The sequence below is a fragment of the Urocitellus parryii genome, chromosome 2, assembly GCF_045843805.1.
Source record: "Urocitellus parryii isolate mUroPar1 chromosome 2, mUroPar1.hap1, whole genome shotgun sequence".
Lineage (NCBI taxonomy): Eukaryota > Metazoa > Chordata > Mammalia > Rodentia > Sciuridae > Urocitellus > Urocitellus parryii.
Window position 1 is genome coordinate 41,302,220 of NC_135532.1, and position 27,231 is coordinate 41,329,450.

The window sequence follows — 27,231 nt, forward strand, 5'->3', positions numbered from 1 at the left end:
TTTTGGATATTTGTTTTCACTTCCTTTCTTTAAATAAGATGGAGATGACCTAAAGGAATCTTTTTTAGGGGCAGAAGGCAATTGAAGACTAAATGTATACTAACTTGGATAAAATCAGGGGGTTTTTTTAGTATCAATGATTGCATGCTTTGGATGTCCGATCAATCAATGTATTATTTACTTAAGTGGGGGAAGTTTAGAATTCACTAATTAAATAATTACTATAAAAGGATATGAAAGAGTCATTCATCATATGATTATTAAGGTATTGATCTGATTCAAATAGAAATGTAGGCATTATATAAACTCAGAAGTGTATTGATAGTCTTTTATGTAGTGGGAACAATTTTCATGGCTAAGAAAGCAGAAGTACTCATGGGGTATTTGCTTTGGTCTTCCACCTGGAATTTTATAATGTGCTATGGGAGCCAGAGTAATTTTTGTAGCTGTTTTGGGGTATGTGGATAAGAAGTGGAATCCTCATTACTCGCCTCACTAAAATAAGATGGCTTCGGGAACAGTAGCCTTTCCCACAGAGAGTTTGAGTCTTATCAAAATGGCACAGCTGATTTTTATATCGAAATATGGAGTACACAGATTGTGTTGTGTTCAATTATGATGCTGCTGGAATTTAAATTCAATGTTATCAGGCTTTGTTATGCAGAAATCTGCTTTCTTTAATTTAATTGTTTCCCTTTCAGTAAAATGATCAACCTATCCGTGCCAGACACAATTGATGAAAGAACAATCAACAAAAAGAAACTGACCCCTTTCACCATTCAGGTGTGTCTCCACCATTACTTAGTACAGGATGGGTTTGGAAAGAAAGAACACCATTAAACTAAGTCGTGTTTTTGCAGGAGCTCAAACACTATTCCCCAAACCTAGGCTTTGGACTGGTGATTTGCCATAACTAATGGAGACAGATGAATACATCTCTGTCTTTTCCTTTATCAGTATAGTATGTGGGAGAGAAGGTGGTGCAGTGTTAGTAGCTGGGGGGGGGGGGTTGTATGTTTGTTTGGGACAATTAGGAGTAAAATTCACATTGGCTAAAGTTTTAACTCACACTCTCCCTAGTAATTTATCTTGGAGTTGATGCCAAATCCATAGTATTTAACTGAAGAGATAATAAGCCTTTCTAGGAAGTGAGGGAGTGAAAAATGGGAAGTTTTCCAACAACCTTCATGTGATGCTGCCACAGCCACCAGTATAATAAATACAACTTGCTTTTATTCCTTCAGTTTGTTAACTGGAACTGTCACCAGCAGGTCCTCTCTTATGTTCCAGTCATTTAACATTATTGCAATTTTATTGCTTAGAAACCATGTCTTCTTACTTCTTAACTCATAAATGATACATTAGCTCCTATTTGGATGTAACCCAAACCCTGTGTACTTTTTAAATGGAAGTGGTGACCAAATTGAGACTCATGATTAAGCATAGAAATGCACTTAATGTTAAATGTTTTCATAATCTTGGCCATAAGTAAAAACTGTTTTTTTTAATTTATCATTTGAGCACTAGGATAAGAACCCTGGTGCTTTTAATTTATCATAAAAACAACTTTTATACATTTCTGACATTGGTATCTCCTCCTGTATGGACCCAAGGATAGTAGACTCCAGCCTGAAAATGTCATTGCTGCTATTCCAAATGCCTGTGAGTTCCATTACATGCATCATCATTAGTCATAGCTACATATGCTCTACATTCACACACGAGTGCATGTGTGTGCTCAGTTTCCCTAGTTATTATGAATGCTCAGTAAGTTGTCTTCTTATAAAACCTTCCATCTCTTTCTGGAATTTGATTGTGTCTTTTTCATTTATCCCTGTAATACACAGTCTGCAAGTCGAAAAGCTAGTGTGTTGGTCTCTTTTATGACCGTAATTTATGACAATAAATGTCTCATTAATGATAGCTAGTGACAGGACAGGGACTTCCCCCAAAGATGCCCTTTTGTTTCTGGCCAGTAGATGCTGAGTGTGTAGGCTTCAGTGCAGGGCAAGATGAAGTATAAGACTCATTAATTTCCTGCTGACCAGCATGGGCTTTGCAGTTGGGGTGCTGGTTTGACAGAATAGGCCACTGCATAAGCACGGTGTCTGGATTACTGTATTTTTCCTTCTTGTCATTATTCACTGCACTTCCTGAGTGTTAAAATTAGTGAAGACCATGCATCTAGGCCTGTGAACATTCTAGAAGAAAAATGTTGTTGTTTGTTGTCAAACAGGAATCATCATTTAGCATCTACAAAGCAAAAGAACCAAACTTGCATTTTTTTCTCCCTTAGGAAAATTTGAACTTGGCTCTGAACTCTGCCTCAGCCATTGGGTGCCATGTGGTTAACATAGGGGCCGAGGACCTGAAGGAGGGGAAACCCTATCTGGTCCTTGGACTTCTGTGGCAAGTCATCAAGATTGGGTTGTTTGCTGACATTGAACTCAGCAGAAATGAAGGTAGGAGCCAAACCCCTAAGGCTGTGGGTGACCTGGTTCCATTAATGCCCATGTCAGGGACTATCAGAGGATGAGATCAGGAATTCTCAAGTTTAGAAAACTATACAATTATATTGAGTCCATGGTATTAATGTAACAGATTCTATCCATAATAACCCAGACTTTTTAAAATGACAGAACAAAAGCTTTTTAAGACCACAGACTAATAATGCTGCTTGTTTAGAGCAGAGAGCACAGTCTCACTGCCTGGAACTTCAACCTCAAGAGCTTTTTTTGCCTTTAGATTCTTCATGACAAATATTACTAAGCTTTAACTTACATTTTGTGAAGCAAATCACATTCATATACTTGAGTATATGCACCAGATTGGGAGAAACTTGGTCTGCTTCTTATCAAGACTGTAGAGGAAAGTTGTGGGCCATTGGTACAAAATTGCATTTTTGTAGGATGAATAAATCCAGAGATCTGATGTAAAACATAAGGATTATGGTTAATAATATGTGTCATGTATTGGTAATTTGCCAGAAAAGTAGATTTTAGGTGTTAAGGTCTGTAAACAAGTCAAAATAACACCTGGTATTTTGCCAGAGAAATGTTAGAGTTCGTAAACAGGTCTGGATGGTGCCTGGCAAAATGTCAGAGGGAGTGGTTTGAGAAGTAACAAAAGCGAGCCATTAAGTGTGGAGATTCCTTATTGGTTGATTGATGTATCTAGTTTATGCTAATTAAGATAAGCTGTGCAAAATGTATAAATAGCTCTGTGGTCCTACAATAAACGGCTCCTATTCCTGCTGTATCAATCTACAGAAGTTGTTCATCACCCCCTGGCTATTTTGCTGCAGCCGGACTGCGGCATTTAGGTACTCTTACCACCAAAAGAAAAGGAAAAATAAACACTCATAATGTTGACAGGTTTTGATATTTGCTTGACTGTATGAATCACTTAACTATGTGTAGCAGGATGAGTTTATCAAAGCTTCATGCTGTTTACCTTAAATATATACAAGAGTTAGAAAAATTAGAAAAAGACTAGAAAAATTGCACTTGGATTTTTGAAATTCTGAACTAAATATGCAGCTGCCAATCTTATTCTCTCACCCTCCTGTCTGCATTTAAACAGTGACAGCCCAGTTGCTTAGACATTACACTTAAGTTTTCAGGTTCATATCCAAACAATATGGATTCCATACCCAAATTCTAATCTTCAGTTGTAAAGAATTTTTTAATCATTATGTGTAAATCAAAATAACCAATAAAGAACCCTGAGAAATCACCTTGAAACCAATATATTAGACATAATGTAAAGAGACAAAAAAAGCAGATAGAAATATTAAAACCCATGAGAAAGAATATTGATTTTTTAAGTTCAAATCAGCTAAATTTAAACCTAATTGAGCAAAAACGATTTATTCATCTGAGGAAACAGAGGAGAATTGATTACATTGTCAGATTGCTATAATTATGCAGGTAAGCATTTGAAATACAAAATACTTATGGTAATAGACAGGAAAACATTGTCATTATCACAAAATTGATCTCTTAAAAGCAAAATGGTTGTCAAATGGTGAAATGTGGTCTGATAGAGGTAGCAGAGCATCCCAAGCCAATGTTCTTGGTTATGTTTGTGACCCTGCCCCTGTGTTCTCAGATGTAGCATTGAGATTCTCTGGTGCCTTGTCTTCTCCACATGAAAAATGGGGATAATGAGTAAGCTGCAATAGCACACACCTCCTTTGAGACATAAAAGTATTTATTCAATGAGAGAGGCTGTAAGAACCTGTGCACCAGAAAGATAATGCAGCCCTCTGACTTTCCAGCAGGGATCCATGAGAATTACAATGAATCCCCTTAAACACGCCCTGTATTTATTTTTGTTCATTTGTGTGTGTGTGCTTTTTCAGCCCTGATTGCTCTTTTGCGAGAAGGGGAGAGCCTGGAAGATTTGATGAAGCTCTCCCCTGAAGATCTCCTTCTGAGGTGGGCTAATTACCACCTGGAAAATGCAGGCTACAATAAAATCAGCAACTTCAGCACTGACATCAAGGTAGGGGCAGTGTTATCTGAGCATCACTAACTCCTGCAGTAAAGGGTGTTTTGGGCATCGGTGGAGGAGAGACAGATGCTGGGGCCCCCTGTCTTCAGAACTCTAAGGTTCCTCTGGTCCTTTTTTGGAGCCACTCACTGTCCTTCAGAGGGCATCTCTAATTCTGGGCCACACTCACTTCTATCCAGAATCCTGGCATAGTATTCAAGGAAGATGAGTCTGGCTTGGAGTTTCAGTATCAGGAAGTAGAGGGACAAGGGTAGGAGAGTGCCAGGCAAGAGATGAGATCACTTTTTAGGTAATATAGGATTCTAATGGCTCTGGTGTCATAAACGAGAGCACCTGACGGGGATTCCCTTTTACATTACACCAGGTTGATTCTTCTTATTCGACTACTAGTAGCAAACATGGTGTCTCCTACACAACAGGCATGGGTCTAACTGCTGTGTGCATGCATTGACTCACTTAATCCTCACCACTAGCCCTGAGATCAGGATTATTATTCTCTCATTTTACAAATAAGGAAACTGAGATAAGGAGTCCTCAAGGGGAAAGGCTGGGGAGGTGTGCAAGTTTACGAAAAGTTCCATGACCAGGTGAGAAGAGTCAGCTGTTGGCGGCGATGACAGAGGGACCAAGGTAGGACACACTCAAGGAGCATTTCAGGATGAGCAGAAAGCAACTCCCATAGGAACTGGTGTGAGATGCTGAGATGCAACACAAGGAGGTATTTCAGTATCCACTTTCTCAAAAGTTAAAGAAGTTTCCTCCAAATAGAGAGCAAAGGAAAGGTCATGTGACCTGCCAAGAGTCCATCAGGCCTATAATTCTTTAGTTACAGGTTCCCGCTGCTTCACCATGCAAACTCAATGGTGCCTGGCACTCAGGGTCCACCAGACACAGGGCTAGTGCAAAGCTTGTGGGTGGAAAGGTCCCCATTCTTTAGGATCTAAGCCCAGTTCACTCTTCTAACCTTATAACTTCCACTGATTATCACATTCTTCTAGCAATAGCCACCGAAATAGGGTTTAGCAGGCACTGGACCTCAGCTCCCTTTGTGATCAACAGTGAAGCCCTTTGATGGTTGCAAAACATTTCAAGCAAAGTTAGGCTGCTTCATTGCAGCCATAAATTTACCAGATTTCCTAGCAAAAAAAAAAAAAAAAAAAGCTGTGCTTTTCAGAAAAATAACCATTTTGAACTTTGGGAAGTGTCTGTCTGAGACAGGCTGAGCACTTACAGGGTTGTGCCCATTTCCAGGGAGCAGCAGAGGCCTGTGCTGCAGGGTGTGTCTGAGGAGCCAGCAGCTTCAGGAGGTGTCTTTATATAAAATTAGCAAGAACAGAGTATGGGGAGTGAGAAAGGCAAAGTGAAAAAGATGTAACATCTGGCAGGCAGTTTTTAGGGGTGCCTACCACCTGCATGGAACTTTCACTGACTTCAAAATAGAGAAAAATAAGAGGAGGGGAAGGTAGAAAGAAAGGAGATGAAAACCGTTTCCCCAGGTGCGACATCAGTGGCTCCCATCTTCCCCTTCTCACTTTTCTAATGTCTACGTGGTGAGCAGACATCTGCTCTGCCCAGACCCACCCAGTTTTCAAAATGTTTAGCAGCTGGTTTTCCAGTCTTTAAGAAAAATTAAGATGCTATTAAATGATCTTATTACTTGAAATTCTGTATGCTTTCATTGACTGAGAATACATTTGTATTTTTAAGACTGTGATTCTGAGAATTCTGTGTCAATAAGCATATTCCAGAATCTAAGAAAACTTGAGAATTTATTACCTATATGCCATCTGTTATAATTAAATTTAACCATTTTTGTAGTTTCTAGAGAAACACTGAATGTACTTGTCATTATAATATTTCTCCTTTTATAAAAAGACTTCTTGTTAATGCTTCAACCTTCTGTCTTTGAAATCTTTATTTTTCTTTTGCTGATTGTCCATTTAAATGTATTTTTAAACTCTGCTTTAAACTTCTGCTTCCTTTTTCTGTCACTTTTTTTTAATTAAACCTTAGCTGACTGACTTCTACAGCAATATAAAGGTATATATATTTTCCTGTATATAATTTAATATGCAAAAATAAGTTGTTTTTCTCCCCTGTGGATGACAAAAAATATATGCTCCTTTGGGTTGCCTTTTGTATATGTCCTGTATTTTTAATTGTTAAACTACTTTAAAAAGGAAAGAAAATGCAATATGCAACCAAATAAAATATTCAAATTAGTGAATGTTTCTAGCTTTGGTAATTAAGTGACATTCTTGAATGACAGTGTAATAAGACATAAAATGTTTGCTTTGGGGAAATCATTGTAGAGCTAAGTATGTAATTAGCTGTGCTGTTTTGATACCATAATTTCTTAATTTTTCACAGGATTCAAAAGCTTATTACCACCTGCTTGAGCAGGTGGCTCCCAAAGGAGATGAAGAAGGTATCCCTGCTGTCGTTATTGACATGTCAGGACTAAGGGTAAGACAACAGACACTGTGTTTACTTTGGTTACTCCATTGCTCTCTGCATGACCCCTTCTCTGGAGTCCTGCTTAAATCCTTATTAAACTATTAAAAACTGTCAACAGTTTTCAATAATAATTGTGGAAAACTGAATTTACAAATAAAACATTAAAGAAAGAAACAAATGTTAATGAAATGCTGGACTTCTTTTTATGTCCTTCATCCCACAGGCTTTAAACACCAACACAATTCTGCATGTTAATATGTTAGCTCCCCCCACCCATTTAGTTTTATTTTATTTTCCATTGACACATAATAAATATAACATGTGTGGGGTACAGTGTGGTGTTTCAATGCCTAGATCCATGGGGTAATGATTAGGAGCAAGTCCTTCAGATTTGCCACCACTTTTAGTAATACTGACTTTGAGAAGTGGCCTTGTCCATTTGTGGGCTTTGTTTGATATCACTGGACTTAAATCCAGTGAATTAATATCAAATTCAACTCATCCTGAATGAGAAATAAAGTAAACGCAAATGAGAAGTAAAACTCACAGAAGGCTATTGTCATCAACCTAAGAAATAATTCAAAAGTTCTATTTCTAAAAATTGGTGCTTTCTTAGAGTTTATGAGAAGTAGACCATATTTCAAAAAATTTTAGCCTTAAGACTGCTTACAAATGACTGAAGATGCTCTACAGTTATTTGGGCATGTGAAATTAGTGGTTCTCAATCTTCAAGAGCCAAACAGATGTCCTAAATTTTTCAGTGATAATATACAGTTCACTCTTATTAGCTGATATTTATTTTGTTTGGGTATACCAACTCAGTATGGGAAATCAGGCATTCTTATTGACAGTTGTAAATATCTGTTATGAATTAGAAACAGGAATACAAATTATTATTTAATAAACTTTATAAATAGACCAAAAACTCAAGAAGTCTATGCCAGAATGTAATAAAAAGGAAGCTTGATGACTTAAAATAATTAAGATAAACTCAAACAGTAAGATTTCAAAAATCCACTGAATTTCTTTAAAAACAGAGCAACCTACCATTCATCTGAAATGGCTCTAGATAGAGATGAGAAGTCTCAATTGCCTATTTCTGAGATTCTTTTTACTTGGGACTTTCTGATTTGAGTGCAGGTACATGTAAGTAATAATGTGTTGTTGCTATGCATCTATTGGAGACACATTAAGGATTTTCAGTGGAATTCCCATTTCTTTTTCACCTTATACACATCCACATTGTGCATAGGGAGTCTTGACCCAGCCTTGAGATGTCCTTTTTCATTGCAGGAGAAGGATGACATCCAGAGGGCAGAATGCATGCTGCAGCAAGCAGAAAGGCTGGGCTGCCGGCAGTTTGTCACAGCCACAGATGTTGTCCGAGGGAACCCCAAGTTGAACTTGGCCTTTATAGCCAACCTCTTTAATAGATACCCTGCCTTGCACAAACCAGAGAACCAGGACATCGACTGGGGTGCTCTCGAAGGTAACTATAAACCAGTTGCTTAAGCTATTTGGGGAAATGCTCCCGAATCTAATGCAATGACAACTCAGAATCACCTCCGAAGAAGATAAAAAATCCCCTACTCCTGCAAACAGCACACCAATTCTCTGATTACATCAAATAGAATAAATTAATCAAGTCAATTATAGCCAAGCAGGAATAATCAAATACGATCATTTCACATCCATTATATTCAGGTTTCATCCATTATCAGAATTAAGTGTTTCAGGGAAGACAATGCATTTAACTATTGGATGAAATCAATCCTGAGCTCCAAAAACCTAATTTATGTTCTTAATAGACTACGTTAATTCCTAGAAACAACAAATAGCTACCACTCAAATATATAAAAATGATATTTAATTTATATCAGGATAAGCTTTCTGTTTTCATTTTATTTCTTTTATTTGGATTATTAGCAGCACAGAACAGTAGTTTGGGGCAGAATCCTTGTATCTTGCAGGTTTAGTATCCTAAGATTGGACAAAAAGCACATGGTTTTAGTTAACTTCTACCAGCTAAAAGTGCCAGAGATGGGGCTGGGGTTGTGGCTCAGCAGTAGAGCACTCGCCTAGTACGTGCAAGGCACTGGGTTCAATTCTCAGCACCACATAAAAATAAATAAATAAAATAAAGGTTATTATGTCCAACTACAACTAAAAAAATAGATATATATATTTTTAAAAGTGCCAGAGATATTTACTTATCCTTATTTTTTTACATCATGAACTAGCCCCATTATTGAAACAAAAAATAAAGTCAGTATTAAATGAATGTCACCAAGCAAGGCAATACAGATTTAAAGTATTGGTGGATCCTTTTCCACAGTGCGCTCCCCTAGCTGGAAAGAGTCCGTATCTAATACTGCTGTGTTTGCACCATTTGTTGATCTCAAGTCTATATATCAAGCCCACCAATCACCCATTTCCAGCTGCCCCTAGGATTTCACTATCTGGGTCCCTCACTATCTTTTGACATGAATCCTATACAAAACAAAGGATCCCTTCTCCTGTCCCCTCCCCCATTTCCTTTCCACCCCACCTCCCATCCCATCTGTTCCCATCTTTAAAAATTCTCCATTTCTATTAGTCATACCACTTGTTTTTCATTAGTCTCTGAAACTGAAGACCTTGGGTTACACTATGATAACTTCATCTCCTTTATCCCTAAATCATTAAGTCAACAAATACCAACAATCCTTCATTTGGAATACCTTCTAGATTGTTATTTTCCCGTTCTGTTCTTTTGGACAAATATTACCTCATATACCAATTATTTTAATAGAACTTAGGGCACTCAATTCAGCCATTCATCAAACACTTGAATGTGCCTCACACACTAGTGCCAAACGCTGTTCCCTCTGCATATGTAATTTAAATGCATATCACCTCTCAGTAATTCTGCACACTGCTGCCAGGCACAATCCAGCACAGATTTCATTATTTCTCTGCCTCGCTTGAGAATGTATTATAGTAATTTTAAAAAGAGCCCATAATGATTGACACTATCTAATATATCAACCCAAATCTGCTGCCTGGCATTCAGAGATCTCCAATTCTGGTTCCAGCGTTTAGACAGCCTTGTCTCTGTGTGCTGGTACTGCACAGACCCCCAACAAATCATGCCCATTCTCAACAGAGACCTTGTCTATTGCTCCCGTTATGTTCATATTTATATTCATTCCTACTTCTACCTCTTACCATCCCCCCAAATGCTCTGTTGTTAACTTATTACTCTCTTTTACTAACCCAGAAAGTAAAACTCAAATTTCACCCCTCTAAATTTAGCCCATACTATTTTTGCCACATCTCAACCCAAAGAGCAAATACACCTGCCTCCTGTGTGAGTTTTATAACTCTCTGTTTAATGGCCAAGAATCTTGTTTTTCCTACAAGAATGTCAAGTCTTCATGGGCCAACTCAGAATAGTTACCCTACACAGAATCTTGCACACCACTAATAGGTGCAATGGAAATTCTTATTGAATTGAAATAGGGGGAAATTAACACAGAATAGGAATGCTAATCCAAATCCAATAGGGTCTATTTTATTTTTTATTCCACCTTCAGTTTTTATTGGTTAAACTTGGATAATAAAAATGGCTGATGGGCATAAAGATAATAAGTCTTCATTAATCTAGGTGAGACCAGGGAAGAGCGGACATTTAGAAACTGGATGAACTCCCTGGGTGTTAACCCTCGTGTCAATCATTTATACAGGTAAGAACATTTGGGAACTCATCCCTAATGTGAGATGTAGAGACCGTGAAGAAAACAGGGTTCCAGTTCCACTATAGTGCACATTCTTTTCACAGAATGCATGAACCTGGATAAGGAGGTGGGGAGTGTCATAATGAGCTGCAGATGTTGGGTGTTCAGCTGAGAAACTTACCTCTGTGCACCAACCTTACGGTGTGTTTAGTAGAAGAATCATATCTCAGGAAGACAGATTTACTGTGTGTCAAAGCCTATGTTCTTCTCACAATCAGGCAAAGCAATGAGGGCTAGGTTTGCAGTTAAGAGTCTCCTGTGCTGTTTGTTAAGCCTTGCTTATCTTCCTGGAGGCAGCGTGCATGTCTGCTGAAGGGGCACAGCTGGTGGCACCTGGGGACAGGACTCAGTTTCTCTGAGTCACACTTTTTTCACCTCTAAAGATGGAGTTACTCTATTTTCCTTCATTTTTTAAAAAGTTTTGGTTTATTTATTTATTTATTTTATATATGACAGCAGAATGCATTACAATTCTTATTACATATATAGAGCACAATTTTTCATATCTCTGATTGTATACAAAGTATATTCCCACCAATTAGTCAACAGGGACTTTAATTAGTGTCTCCATACATGTACTTTGGAAAATAATGATCATCACATTCCACCATCATTAATTACCACATGCCCCCTCCCTTCCCTTCCCACCCCTCTGGCCAATCTAGAGTTCATCTATTCCTCCCATGCTCTTTCTCCCTATCCCACTATGAATCAGCCTCCTTATATCAATGAAAACATTCAGCATTTGTTTTTTTGGGATTGGCTAACTTCACTTAGCATTATCTTCTCCAACTCTATCCATTTACCTGCAGATTCCATGATTTTATTCTTTTATTGCTGAGTAATATCCCACTGTGTATATATGCCACATTTTAAAAATCCATTCATCTATTGAAGGGCATCTAGGTTGGCTCCACAGTTTAGCTATTGTGAATTGTGCTGCTATAAACATTGATGTGGCTGTGTCCCTGTAGTATGCTGTTTTTAAGTCCTTTGGGTATCACAGGATTATTGTGAATGTTCCTGGAGCTAAGATATAAGGAAGTACCTGGCCCAGTGTAGGCCCTGAATAAAATGTTGGATATCTAAGCATTCTCCTTCTGTGTTTGTTTTATTCAGTGACTTGTCAGATGCCCTGGTCATCTTCCAGCTCTATGAAAAGATTAAAGTCCCTGTTGACTGGAACAGAGTAAACAAACCACCATACCCCAAACTGGGTGGCAACATGAAGAAGGTAAACAATGACTGTTCTGATATTCCTGTAGGCAGACAAAGTCATAAGTCTGCATACGCTCTTTGTGAATACTTTATCAGTATGCCAAACTTAGATAAGTAATGTTTATCCAGGGATTAAATTATACCACAGCAATCAGAAATTTGAATAGTTTTATTAAAGCAAGTCCATTATTTCAGTTGATGACTTATTTATAATTCTATGTTGGATGTCTTTAAATATTATCATGTAAAAATTCTAATTAAGATAATTAGAGCAAGCAGAGCCACAGGGTTTTCTTCCCCAGCAGGATCCTCATTCTAATTTTCTAAAAAATTAGAGCTTTGTACTGACAGCTTGACTAATACAAATAGTTTGTCTACTGTCAACACAGTGGGAATGTTATTTTGTAACAACAGGGTTGGCAGAAACATGTCTTACCATTTCTCCTCTTGATAACTCTTAATAAACCATGGGTAGCTACAGGAATATTTGCCCTGCATGTCTATCTACTATATGAACATGGGATAGAGAATCCAGATTTTCCAAGTCTGAATTTACCTATTTTAAAAATATTATGGCCAGGTGCAGTGGTACACGCCTGTAATCCCAGCAGTTCAGGAGGCTGAGGCAGGAGGATTTTTGAGTTCAAAGCCAGCCTCAGCAAAAGCAAGGCCCTAAGCAACTCAGTGAGACCCTGTCTCTAAATAAAATATAAAATAGGGCTGGGGATGTGACTCAGTGGCCAAGTGCCCCTGAGTTCAACCCCTGGTACCAAGAAAAAAAAAAAAAAAAATATATATATATATATATAGCCACAAAATTTTCATAATAATTAATTTTAGTTTTGCACTTAAAAGTATACTGCGAATATTTTTGGTGGAAATAAAGTGTTTCTAAATAAGAAAAGATGGAAAATTCTTTAACTCGTTTAGAATCCTAGAATTTTAGAACCACTCAAGACTTGAGGAATCATTGAGTCTGATCTTATTTATTTCATTTGTGTCTTTATTTTTCTTATTTTATCTGGTAGTCATCATAATCAAGGTGATGATATTAAATATTTTCCTCCTTGCTCTTCAATAGCTTGAGAATTGTAATTATGCAGTGGAATTGGGGAAGAATCAAGCTAAGTTTTCTTTGGTTGGCATTGGTGGACAAGATCTCAATGAAGGAAACCGGACTCTAACACTGGCCTTGGTTTGGCAGCTAATGAGAAGGTAATGTGACTCATGAGAATAACTTTTTATTGAACAGATTATTTACCTGGAAATTTACTAGGAAAGTTTTAGGACTGTGATTTAATTCAGTTTAAACTATGTTTTAAGCTAAGCATAAAAACCAAACAAGTATTTTTTATTTTCCTGAAATTTTTTTCTTTCTTCAGTTCAATCAGTTTTTGTTTCCAATGCTGTAAAAATCTGTTATTAGGTTCAAAAACATTTTAGATTATTGTTTTGTCTTAGTGAGTCAGAGTGACCCTTTTATGCCTAGTGATATTCTTTTCTCTGAAATTTACTTTTAATATTAATAGAGCTACTACTACTTTCTCCTGATTCGATGTTATCACGGCATATCTTTTTTAGTCCTTTTATTTTTTACTGGTTTGCACAAGTAACAGTCAATTACCCTTGAAGGGGATTTAAAAACAAGCGGAAAGTTAGTGTATTTACCTACACATTTACTATTTCTTATGTTCTTTCTTCCATTGTGTAGATCCAGATTTCCACATAGTATATTTGCCTTCTATTTGAAACTTTTCTAATAGCACTGGACTGCTGATGATAAATTCTTTCAAATTCTACATGTGAGAAAAAGTTTCAACTTCATTTTTATTTTTCAAAGATTTTTCTCTGAATGTAGAATCTAGGTTGATACGGTTTTCTTTTCTTTTCCATACTTTTAAATAGTCTTCACTGTCTTCTTGCCTACAGGAAATCTCTTGTCCTTCTTATCTTTGTTCCTCTGTATGTAGCATGTCTTTTCTTTTCTGGCTATTTTTAAGATTTCTCCTTATTATAAGTTTTAAGCCATTTAATTATGATGTGTAATGTTCTTTCTTGTGCTTGAGGTTTGGTAAGTTTATTTGATCTGTGGGTTTAAACTTTCCATCAAATTTTGAAAAATTTTGGCTTTCATTTGTTGAAATATGTCTTTTATATTCAGTAACCTTGTTTGGGGGGACTCCAAGACCATGTATATTTACTTATTTGAGGTTGTCCCTGAACTTACTTCTCTTCAATTATGTCTTCCGTGTTTTATTTTTTCATTGCAGATAATATGTATTCCTATGTCTTCACATTTAGTAATATCTCTCTCTCTCTCTCTCTCTCTCTCTCTCTCTCAACATTATTTCATATGCTTTTCATTGTGTATTAAGTGTTTAGGTCTGGCCTTTTTACTCTTACAAGTAAGTCTCTCTAATAGACCATGTTAAAGTTCTCTAAGTTTATCTCTGTGAAATTTCTTTAATAGACAAATTATTTAATAGAACTTTGGATACCTTTTAAGCTGAATATAAACTTGACTAATGTGAGAATGATGATCCTTGTTAAATAATTGTAAAATAGCATAAGATATATAAACTAGATAATAAGAAAAATAAACTTTTTGGTATGAAATCATGAGTCTGGGAAGAATTTTAGATAACTGTGTAAGTATGAAACAGTTTATTTTTAAATGTTTCACTCTTTTCTGCTACACTGATAGCTCTGGACAGGCATAGTCTTACATCTTTCAACTAGAATGTATGTTAGCATGACTTGATTTATTTTTCTACTTGGAAGGAAGTCCCAGCAGCCATGGGTCAGATCACCTTCTGTCTAACAAAGTCATGGCAAAGACAAGGTTTGTCATGTTCATAAGGTGCTTAAACTTTAGTCCCACTGTCCACAGGTCCTAGTATTTGTGAATGGTTCTCATTGTGATAGTGCCTTTGTTTCCAGATAATGTAAAATAATCAGCAGTGACCATAACAGGTTTCACTACCTAATTCACATTTGTTTTACCAAGTATAGGACTCTGCTACCCGTTTCAAAACAGGGTCTCCTTAATGATGGAGGGCAAATGTTATAAGGTCCCCCTTGCACAGAAAACTCCAGAGTTAAAGAAACTTCAACTGACTCTTCTATTTTACTGAATATTTCTAGATTATCACTGAAAATTACTAAGAGCCTTTCTCACCAGGATATGTCCAGAAACTATCTCTAAATTAGTTTTATTGTCTTTCACATGTGTTTTTGATTTTTAATAAACTAGTTTTGGGTACTGATTGCTTTAAGCACCTAAATGAAAGCCTTTTTAGGTGTAACATTTAAATTCACTCGGGGGTTACAATTCAAAATAATCTTTAATATTGTCTCTTTAATGATAAACTCTATTCTGTTTTAAAGTTCATAATATCTGAAAACCGCTTTGTAATATGACCTTTGTTCTAAATTTTTATAAGAATGTGGCCCAAAGCCCTACTTTAGGGCTCATTTACATATATGATAAGGTCTAGTCTGCTGCTGTAGCCTTCACCTGGATAATAAGTCATATTTCTCAGGTGCATTTACTAAATAAGAATTATACATGTAAGAAAGGAAACTGAGAAGTTCATTCTTGTTGAAGGAAAAGAGTGATTGGCAATTATGAAAATAGAACCAGAAGGGATTTTTTTCTTTCTTGCTTTTCTTTTTTTTTCCCCCTCTGCATGCCACATATTAACAAATCTGTTAAATTTACATCCAGTTCTAGCTGAAATTTATTTCATGGGATTGCACAGATGTGCTAATTTGGTCATTTATTTGGGCAACAAATGGCATGTCATTTCTTCCCCCTAAGAATGATTGAGAGATATGTGCTTAAGCTTCCCTTTCCCCTTCAGCAACACAGAGACTGTTCTCAGATTGGACAGCTGGCAAATAGTGGGTGTATAAATTTGGAAACAAAAACCTGTAACAGGCCACCGGCAGATGGCAATGATAGCGAGACCCAAGCCGAACTCCTCACAAACAGGCTGTGTGTGGCGAAGTCAGCATAGGTCCTTGACAAACAAAACACGAGCTTGGTCCCTCTGTGCCAAATGTTAGATAAATAAAACAAATGTTGGAAGGCAGGAAATCAAGCAAGTAATAATCACACCCTCCCCGGCCCCTCGAATCCACACCTCATCAATCCTCTTTTGTTGAATGAGGAACTGGCTAGAGCTGGGCTCCTAATGCCCCTTCATTTTGATGAAAGGCTTTTCAGCACAGCACATTTTGCAAGCACCAGTGCTATTGAGATCTTGACTGTGGGGTTCCATCTAATAGCACAGTTGCCCCCAGACACATTTGATAATCAAGGGTAATTATCTCACAAGGAAAAATCTAGGTAGACCCAGGCCAAATTTGTCTTGTCTTACATTTTGATTCTATATTTAAATGAGTAATTGCTTAGTGGACTATCAAAGGTCGGTCGAGACCTCCAGCCTAATTTTATGCTTTCCTCCCTTTGTTTTTATCATTGTACTTACAAGAGGCTATTGGATTCTATTTTAAACCTCTGTATTTCACTTGAGGTGGCAAAGACTGTTTTGTGGTCACCAGAGCTCTATACCTCCTTGAAGGACTGTTTTTAAACCCCAAATGCACTAAGTGGCCTCCACAATACTCTGCCCCTCAATAAGGATCTCTGTTCCTTGATGGCCTTTCATTTTCACTGATAGACGTTTGTGTAAAGGTGGGCTTCTCCTCAGTACCATTTAGTTCCTAAGCTCAAGAGATGTGTGGCAAACTCGGTTCCTGTTTCCCTGAGTGTATCAGCAGAACAGGGTTGAAATTCCAGATGAGGGGAAAGAGAATTAAGTCCTGAACAAGGGAAACTGCTAGAAGATTACATTTAGTTTGTTCCACCAGATTCTATGTAGAGAAAAATTAATGAAGCAAGCACTGACCTACTGTTTCTTATTGAGAAGCTCATGGGGCAGAAATTCTTAATTGTTATGTAAATGCTAATAACTTAACACATATGCTAGCTATCAGGAAATAGAAGGACAGTTATGCCACCAAACACACTCTTTATGATCAGACGAAAGGCAATGCTGTTTTCTTTTTTTTTTTCCTGTAGATTTAAATCAGGGCTCTGCACATACAAGGCAAATGCTGTACCACTGAGCTACTTCTCCACCCCCACTTTTTAAAAATTTTTAAATGTAGATGTACACAATACCTTTATTTTATTTATTTATGTGACGCTGAGGCTTGAACCCAGTGCCCCATGCATGTGAGACAAGTGCCTCTACCACGGAGCTGATCCCAGCCCTTCTCCCACCCTTTTAATTTTTTCTTTTGAGACAAGGTCTTACTAAGTTGCCCAGGCTAGACTTGAACTTGCGATCCTCCTGTTTCAGCCTCCTGAATAGCTGGGATTAAAGATGTGTGACACCACACCTAGGAGGCAAGATCTTTTTCAAACTAGGAATATTTTGAGAATATGCTGGGACTTTGGCCCCCTCTCTGGGCCCAAACTAAGCATTTTTTTATCTATATTGGCTTCTTGCTTTCCCACAAGCAGAGCAGGAAAAAGTCACTCTATTTATTTCACCCACCACTCTTTGCTTCTGTTTATTAGATGCCCACGGTACTCTGCTGTTCCCTGAAAACAATATGGTGCACAGAGTACATGGACCCTGTCTAAGGGGACATGATGAACATTATCGCCACCGAAAGTTCTGAGAAACAGAATTAAAGAAAGGGTAATAATAATAACTAGTGCTTTGCGTGGGTTGGAAAAGTGATGCTTGAGCTGAGCTGAGAATGATTCAAAGGATGAGAAATTTAATAGTGGTAAAGGGCATCCCGGGCAACAAGCATAGCTGAGTCCAGGAAGCAGGAAGCAGGATGATGCATGGTGTGGTCAGGTACTTGCTGATAGTTCTGTCCAGTTGAAATAAAAGAAAGGGAGAGAGAAGGAGAGATGGGGATGAGTGAGGGAAGAAGAAAATCACAGATGTGCTGAAAAAGGAGAGTAAACTACTTGTGAATAGGCCTGTGTGTCAGACTAAGAAGTTTGACAAATGACATGACCAGAATGATACTTTAGAAGGGAAATTCTGTGATGAACAAAAACAGAATGGGAAGGAGTTTGTTGATTTGGAGAAACTTGGGGAGTGTCACAGAGAGGCTGTAAGTGCCAGTTTGGTAAATGTGATTTTCTGGTGAAGAAAAGTTGCACTTTTTTCCCCATCTACAAGGATGGAAGCTGCTTTAACCCAGAGGAAGCAGGACACTGCTCTTCTTTTGTGGAATCAAACTCAAAAAATCATAGAGAAATTGCACTTTGTATCAAAGCAGCAGCTGGAGGGAGAGACACAGTGGTTTATGTAAAATCCGAGGCCACCAAGTGGAGAGTGTTCTCATTTAGGTCCCTCCAGGAGTGACTCATCACAAGCTTCCTGGGTTTCAACTTGAGGACAGCAAGTAATCCTAGCCCTGAAGTCTTTCATGACTAATATGACCCCCTCCTGGAAGCCTGAACTTTGAAGTCTGCAAACCTATCCCTGGCACAATGCTGGGTTTTCTTACTTTTCCCAAAGTAGTAGATTTAGGGATTCTGCCCTCTCCATGGAATTTTAAGAGCTTGAAGCATCTTCTTAATAAATGTCACCTTAATAAATGTCTCCTCTAAAAGAACACCAGTTCTAAAAACAATATGTATCTAAAGCAACTCTTACCTTGGGGCTACGGGTTGCTTTCCATCCATGTGTGGCTGACATTTCTACTTACCTGGTATAAGAAATTCTTTTGTATTTGTCTTTTGTTTCATTGGCTCCAGGGACTTTTCTAACATCGAGTCATTTCTTACACATGTCACATGCTTCACTTCCTTTTTCTTTCTTTACTTTTCTTCTCCTCTGCCTGCTCTTCCTGCCCAGAGCAACAGACAGTGCTTAGAAGGAGGTATTTCCTTTGTAGTTCATTCTAACAACCATACATTTACATTTTAAATTATTCTAAAAGGAACTAATGTTATTACATAATCTGGTTTTTTTTTTTTTCCTACAAGGGAATGGTGTTTAGAGGATCTCTTATGATATAACTAGAAAGAAAATTTCACTCTTTAGCCACTTCTCTCCAGAAATCATTCATTCTTGATTTTATTCAGGTACACACTGAATATCCTTGAAGAAATCGGTGGTGGGCAGAAGGTCAATGATGACATTATTGTCAGCTGGGTGAATGAAACACTGAAGGAAGCCGGGAAAAGTACATCCATCTCTAGTTTCAAGGTAAAATTTTCATCTTCCGTTAGAGGCCACCTGAGACCTAGGCTTATCTCTATTGTTTTCACTGTATATTAAATGACCTTCAATGTTAAGGATTTGAGGCTTCCCCTCCCATTCCACTTTTTCTTAAATGACCCGTTATTGTTTTAATGTTCATTGCCCATTGCACTGACAAATTTCTCCTCACTTTCTCCCATAATAATTAATTATTAAAAGCAGTCATTTTTCACACATCATTTTAGGTCTTTTTCTTTCAAAGTAACATAAAGTATGATAATATTTTTTTAAAAATGTGCCTACTTTCATGACATACTTTCATGTAGTGATGAAATATAAAATGCTAAAAGATCTCCCATGTGATGGTTTTCAAAAAAAAATTGTGTATTTATATACAAATCCTATTTTTATTATGATAGAATTATATTTGATTAAATTTCTTAACCATGATTCATACATAAGCAGGGTTGTTCCCCAAGGGACCTGCTCAGTTGATCCATATTACCTATATTCTTCTACTTTAAAGGTCAGGATTGAAGGGAGGGAGCCCTTCAGAGTTGTATTGACAGAGCCTGAGAGGCGGTTCATTGTGATATCAATCCTCTGCTCCAAAATTATTTTAAAAAAATGGAAGTCTCTTGTCACCAGGAAGGGTGGAGAGAGATCTGGGTAGGGCTGTCCCAGGAGCATCCATCTGCTCTGAGCTCAGATAACGGCCACCCTGCCCCACCTCAAGCTCCCTGCTCAGTCTGGATTGCTGAGCAGAGCTGGGAGTGGAGGATGGGCACTGAAGTGAGCAGATCCTTCAAGAAACAGAATTGGAAAGGCAACTAGAGAAAGCAGAGGCAAAGAGGTGCAGGGAGCTCTGTTCATCAGTTCATTAGTGTACTCCTCATTTTATGGGTGAGGAAAACTGAAGCCCAGGTGACTTTCCAAGGTCAGAACAAATAACTGCAAGTGATGATCCTCAGGGAGGGGAAAGCACCTTTTACCTGTTGGGTGAAGTCTAGGACAGAGCATATTCACAGGTCACTTAATCCTCAGTCTGAGTGACCAGTCATGGAGACAGAGGTGTTTCTCCTAGTAAAACACTCAACACTCCAGCCTATTAATTATACTGTGGCTTCTGGTGTGTTCCTGACAGGGTGAGGCTTGATAAGCCATTGGGCTCACTCTTAGGAGTGTTTGATAATTTTTTTTTAATAATTCTCTGATCTGATTTTCTCCTGTCTTCTCACTGAGTCATTGAAGAACTGATTAGGTTAACAGGGCTACACAGTGTACCAAAAGGAAATGCTAAATTAGCCCCACATTCCTTTTAAGTGAAACCCTTAAGAAAATACCCAACCCACTCCCCTCCTACCCCATACTGGGGTTTAACTCGGGGCAATCTATCACTGAGATATACCCCCAGTCCTTTTTATTTTATTTTTTTATATTGAGACAGGATCTCACTAAGTTGCTGAGGCTGATTTCAAACTTGAGATCCTCCTGCCTCAGTCTCCCAAGCTACTGGTATTATAGGCAAGCACCACTGTGAATAGAGCCAACTCCCCAGAGAACACAGTGGAAATAATCCCAGTCCTTTGACATCTACCAGTTATAACTATTACTCTGCAGGTCAGCACCTCCCAAAAAATGTGAACAGAAAGCAGGAAGAAGGAGAGACCCGAATCTCTCCATTTTGCTTTCCTTTGTGCTTCTTCACCAAAAAGTTTTGGGGAGATAGAGGCAAAGGCTGATGTTGGAAATTAGATTGTGAGTCTGTCTTGACTTAAATTCTGAAATGGTTCTTTTATTATCCATGCATGAGTAATAATTGGTTCATTACAGTTATTAAAAAATGTTATTCTACCTTTTCTTGAAGGTCAAAGCTAGAGAACTAGCATCTTGCAGTGTCCTGTGTCCTTCTTACTTAGAAATTGTTTGGATTCAGCCCCTTGAAGTAAGAGGTACTTGGCCTTCACCATGCTTAGATGGTGACACTCAGCTGCACTCATGGGTCCCCTGGTCTGTGGTCCCTATTACAGCAGGAAAGCAGAGAACATTTGGTGTAGATCTCTGTGTGCTCACATCTGAGGTTCATTCACAGCTCTAGGCACAAACATCAACATGTTTACAGTGCCAAAGAGCCCAAGATTTTAAGCCAGAATTTTAGGTTTGAATCCCAACTCTACCATTTCCCAGCAAGTCACTTAGCCTCAGAAAACTCCTCTACTTATTTGTGATTTTTAAGATTAAGTGGGGAGACTGGGGATGTAGCTCAGTTAGCAGAGCATGTGCTTAGCCTGTGTGAGGCCCTGGGTTCCTTCCCTAGTACCAAAAAAAAAGCTAAAAAGGTAAAATATGGATATTAAACTTTCTCACCATAAAATGATCACTCTGAAATGTAATCCATTTATTAGTTAGCTAAAGTTTAATCATTCCACAGTATGTGTGTGTGTGTGTGTGTGTGTGTGTGTGTGTGTGTGTGTATATATATATATATATATATATATATATATATATACACTTCTAAACACTATGGTGTACACAATAAATGCATAAAATTTAACATGTCAATTAAAAAATTTTAACTTGATAAAGGAAAGGGAGAGGGAAGGATAGGATAGAATAATATAAAGAACCAATCAAACATAAATTAATAGACAAGTTAAAGGAAGTCAAGGAGTGTAGAGGAAGGAGAAGGGGAGAGGGGAGGGAGGATGGGAGGCAAAAGAGAAGGTGGAGTTTGAGCCAAATAAAAGAACAGACTGGATGCCGACATCCTTCTAAGACCTTGGTAACAATTAGTGAGTGAAAAGGCACCAAAAGATATTAGTCACCCTCATTGCTGTCGTTGTCTCCCTGGCAACAATAGCTCTTTTTCCCTGAAGTCTCCAGGAGAGGAGCCTCCACTGGCGCTCCTGTCCACCTGCACCCTCGCCAGGATTCCTGCCACTCTTCTGAGATGTCCCACATGAAGCAGGGTTTTCTGGTGTCTTTAGTGTCTTCTTTTTGACAGTTTCTTTTAAAAAATGATTCCTTCCTCCACTGAAAGCAGTAGTTCAGAGACACGTTTCCACCTTGTGCTCCTCTCTACCCTGCTAACTTCCTTCCATTCCTTATTTGGGAATGACGCCTGCTGTTGGCAGACAGTGGGTTTTCTGAGAAGTTACTAATGCCTCTGCAGAAGCTACAGAGGGTTTGAAATACTGGGTAGAGTGCAGTGGCACCTCCCTGAGCAGGGTGTATATAGTTCATATTTAAGAAGAAAGAACCACCCACTTGACCCAAATGGAAGTCACTTGGGTACGCAAGGATTTTGATAAAACCCTCCCTTTCTCTCTCTGTAGGACCCGAAGATTAGTACAAGTCTTCCTGTTCTGGATCTCATCGATGCCATTCAACCAGGTTCAATTAATTATGACCTCCTGAAAACGGAAAACCTGAATGATGAAGAGAAACTCAACAATGCGAAGTACGTAAATAACCTGAGATCAGGAGGGTAGGATCCAAGGGAGAGCTAGAGAGTTGTAAAGTCTAATGCTTGTGCCTTTGTGCAAATAACATTATTTGCACTATTCATGCTTCTTCTTCTCATGATTTATTTTCATCTCATCATTATTATTTTAGATATGGTGCAATAGAAGCTTAAGACTTCCCATATTAGAATGGGAGCTAGACAAAAAACAATTTCTTGTAATGAAGAAGCAAGTCTATGGTTTTATAAGCCAATTTTCTAATTTTAATTTATAGCAGATTTCACACATAAAGTCTATGCTTGGCAAGCTCCAAATGCAAACATCCCATTCATGAGTATCCATGGATATGTATAGGCAGGGGTCAAGTTCAAGACCAGAGACTTCATCAGCTGATGAACAGCTTCCATATGCTTTACCATTTAGGCCACCTGCCAAATGATTTCTCTAGAATGAGGATCAGCAGACTATGGTCTCTGAGCCAGATGTGGACTGATGTCTGCATTACTAAATAAAGTTTTATTGGAACACAGTTCACTTGTTTACATACTGTCTATAACTTTTTGTCTGCTATGCTGGCAGGCTGGAGTAGTTGCCACAAAGCCTGCAACTCTGCACTCTCTGCTCTAGAGAGCTGCCTTTTTCAAAGCAGGTCATAATAGTTTCCCAGGGCTGTCAGGACAAAGTACCACACAAACTGCATGGCTTAAAACAACAGAAGTCTATTCTTTCACAGGTGTAGAAACTAGAGGTCTGTAATCTGCAGAAGCTACAGAGGGTTTGAAATACTGGGTAGAATGCTGTTGCACCCCCCTGAACCACCCACTTCTCTTGACCCAAATGGAGGTCACTTTGATACTCAAGGGTTTTGATAAAATCCTCCCTTTCTCTCTCAGCATGGCTGGTTGCTACTAAGGGTTCTGAGGGAGATTGCCTGTCCTGTACCTCTTTCCTAGCTTCTGGTAATGGCCAGCAACCCCTGGTGTTCCCTGGTTTGTAGACTATAACCAGCCTCTGCCTCCATCTTCACTGTGGGTCTCTAACTTCACATGGCTGTCTGCACTCACTGTGTGTCTGTATCTCTTCTTATAAGGACCCTCACCATATTGGATTAGAGGCCCCACCAGCATGACCTCATCTTAACTAATGACATTTGCAAAAACGACATCCTATTTGCAAGTAAAGTCATAGGAGGAAGTCCTGGAATCTAGGACTTCAATCTATATTTTGGTGGGAAGGGACATGGTTGAACCTATAACATGGGTCTGGAATTCGGCAGTGTCTAGTGCTTTGTAATTTCACTAGTGCCCTCTCTCTGTTCCCAATTTGGGAAAGTAGGGACCTGTTCTAGAATGATGATATTTAGCATAATTTAATGGAGAGAAGACTAATAATTAAACTACAATTGCAATAGAGTGGGATGGATAGTGTAGAAGGTGGAGTATGGCATAGCATGGAGGGAACAGGAGAGGACTGAAACTCTTTAGAACAAAGAACATCTAAGCTGAGCAAGTAAGAAGGAGAAAGAGAATAGGAGGAGATGGAATATCCTAGATGAAAGAACACATGCAAAAACTCAGAAATTAAAAAAAAAGTAAAAAAGCTTTTGAGACCAGATGGTCAAGGGGGAAATTTGATTAGGTTAAGAAATTTGCCAAGGTCATTCAACTTTTGAGCTCTGCTGCTGAGATTCATGCCCAGACTCCTAAGCATTCCATGAAAGGACAAAATATGAAATCATGTTGTGTAGTTTGGAAGGAACTACACAAAATTCTAAGAATGATTGTTATTGTGGCAAGTTTGTTTTTTGAAGCTCATTTATGGATTTTGAAGCAGTTTTCCCTGTACATTTTATAATGAAAAATTAATTTTACTTCATTAATAATAAATATAGAAGAAATTATTCTGAGGTGGACAAGGAGGAAAAAAAAATGGGACTATTCCTGCCCAGTGCTCTAAATTTGATCAGTAAAGTAAGAATAAAGTTTTTTAGGTGAGAAGGAGGGAGAGGTCGGAAAAAAAAATCTCTTGAGTAGCCATAGTAAGAGGTTATTCGAGAATAAATGAGATGAATAAAAGAACTGTCAACGAGTAGTGTGGGCACATTTGAAAACAGATTACAACTAATAAAATTATCTTTATAAGACTGTAAATAAAGCAAAAATATTCTCATGCACCTGGGGATAATTTTATGTGGAAAAATATAGAATATAAAACTCTGGCTATTCTATAGTACCATAAATGCATACATCTATATATGGATAAGAATTGGAATGGGGAAAGGAATTAAAAGCATTGTCGTATCAGGTTGAGGAGAATGTCCAGGGATTCCATAGCTGAGTTCTGTCCTCAGGGGTCCCCTTCATACCTTGCTGCTCTGATCTTCATCTGTCCTCTTTTCTCTCTTTTAGGTACGCCATCTCTATGGCCCGAAAAATTGGAGCAAGAGTGTATGCCCTTCCAGAAGACCTGGTTGAAGTGAACCCCAAGATGGTCATGACAGTGTTCGCTTGCCTCATGGGGAAGGGGATGAAAAGAGTGTAAGACCAGTGAGTGGGACAGGAAGGTGGCCCACTCAGTCCAGAGGGCCCAGCACAGGGTGCTCTCAGAATGCACAAGGACCATTCAAGCTATTCAGAGTTTTCACCTTGGTGATAATGCACAAGATTCCAAAATGTGCATATTTGTACAGCCAAGTAGCCTCTCCTATATTTAAAAACAACACAGAAAAGCTTCTTTTATTTTTTATTTTTATTTTTATTTTTGCAGGAAATCCAATCTCTTGACTTTTTTTTTTCAATGCTTGGTTTTTTTCTGCTTTAAAAATCTAGAGAAAACCAAAAGAAGTTGTTTTCCCGGCACCCTTCCTGCTTTTGCCCTTAGTCAAGAATAGAAACTGCAATGTCCTTAATTTTGACATAGTCTTTCAAACCTGTTTAATGTGGCTGCCTTTTTCTTTGTTCAAGACGAAGACCTCAAAGGCAAAAGATCAAAACCTGTCCTAATAGAGGCCATTTGGTCTGTTATAAGCCTCTTTCTGTCCCCTTCTCCTACCTTATCTCCCTGTGACTTCGCTCCATCTGTCACCCCTCCACCCCAAACTGTGCCTGTTCCATGGCCCACTTGCCCTGCCATCCTTGTCTCTGGGCCACTTGGAGCCTCTGACAAATCAGTCAGGCTGTTCTTCTCTCAAGAGTCTCTGATAGCCTGCAGAAATAAGCCTTACCACTAGAGCCTTTCCTCAGAACTAGGGAAATATCAAATGTCACTTGTTTTTGTTTTGGACAGTATAAAAACTCTATTTCAAATGCTAGGATTTAGACTCTGTCTAGATCTGACATCTTGAACACTGTGCCCTCAGGTAGATTCCTAACTCTGGCAGAAGGTTGGATCCAAAGAAGTTGTAATAGACAAGAAAACCACCAGGGGACAGAGCGGAGCTATCACTAAGCATCTCTCCTCTAGGGCACTGCCTTTCCATATACTCAGCCCAGCTTGTTAGATGGATTGTTACTGTGGTATGGCTAAATATCTGGTCACATTTGGAAGCAGTCCTGCTTGGCTTTCATTTGCTCTTAGATATCAGCATATCTGATTGCTGCCAAGCCATATTAGAAATGTTTACATTTTATTTTTTTTTTTTTTTTGGTACTACAAAAGCTTTTTGCCACCCCTAAACCCCCAGGGGCAACATGTGCCAACGAATAACATCCATGCCCCACATATGCATACACCTAGCCAGATGTCAAAGATAAGGACCACCCAAGTTGCTTTACAAAGAGCTAATTTACTGGACATTTAAAGAATTCCCAAACAGAACTAGAAGAACGGTATGAATTTGAACAGCTCTAATAAATTAAGCAATTTCCATGAAAACCTACTGAAGGTTAAAAAGCAACAGGACATTGTCAACCAACACTAGACACCCTCTGTCATGATAAAAGGGCTCATTAATGAGGAGTCTTCTTTAGGGATGGAAGTAAAGGAACCTAAGCCATTTTTCAAAGCAATCGAAATGCATTGCCCTGGATCCATTCCTTGGCAGTGGGCTCAGGAAGCCAATATATGGCTTCTTTTAGCTCATCACCAGTATTTCTGCTGCATCTGAATGCAAAGTGGTTGGCTTTGACTTTAGTCTGAACTTCATATAGCCTTGGATGATTTTCCCCCATCTGCCTCCAGGAAGGAAGAATGTTACTGCCTTAATGGAAATCATGAAGATAAAATAATGCTCAAGATATTTCCAAATAAAATGTTCCCAATATTGGGTGTCTCTGGCTATTTCATATAGAGAGTTGAATCATAGTGCACTGTAACTCATTAATTCATTTGCACAGCCAACATGCATTGAGTGCCTAGAATGTGTGAGACACTGTGTGAGGTTTTAGGAATAGTCCTTTAAATGAGACAGGCATTGCACTCAGCTGATCAGGAACAACAGATGTTACACAGTTAAAATGACAGGTGTGATAATTGGTAAAGATAAGCAAGGTGAGATTTGACCTTATGGCAGGAAACTAGGAGTGTAAATAGAAATGTTTTAGCAGAAAACTGAATAAGTTG

General features: G+C 38.4%; 1 protein-coding gene across 1 annotated transcript in view; it reads left to right on the plus strand.

The window, feature by feature from the left end:
• Lcp1 (lymphocyte cytosolic protein 1) overlaps positions 1–26,921 on the plus strand; it is a 53,453-nt gene extending 26,532 nt beyond the window's left edge. Inside the window, exons 6-16 of the mRNA XM_026381042.2 lie at positions 702–783; positions 2,297–2,462; positions 4,364–4,506; positions 6,886–6,981; positions 8,266–8,461; positions 10,619–10,697; positions 11,868–11,982; positions 13,048–13,181; positions 19,090–19,213; positions 22,543–22,667; positions 25,080–26,921. Coding sequence (XP_026236827.1) covers positions 702–783; positions 2,297–2,462; positions 4,364–4,506; positions 6,886–6,981; positions 8,266–8,461; positions 10,619–10,697; positions 11,868–11,982; positions 13,048–13,181; positions 19,090–19,213; positions 22,543–22,667; positions 25,080–25,212 — 1,393 coding nt within the window. The 3' untranslated portion in view covers positions 25,213–26,921. The remainder of the gene's footprint in view (positions 1–701; positions 784–2,296; positions 2,463–4,363; positions 4,507–6,885; positions 6,982–8,265; positions 8,462–10,618; positions 10,698–11,867; positions 11,983–13,047; positions 13,182–19,089; positions 19,214–22,542; positions 22,668–25,079) is intronic.
• Positions 26,922–27,231: the final 310 nt, after the last annotated feature.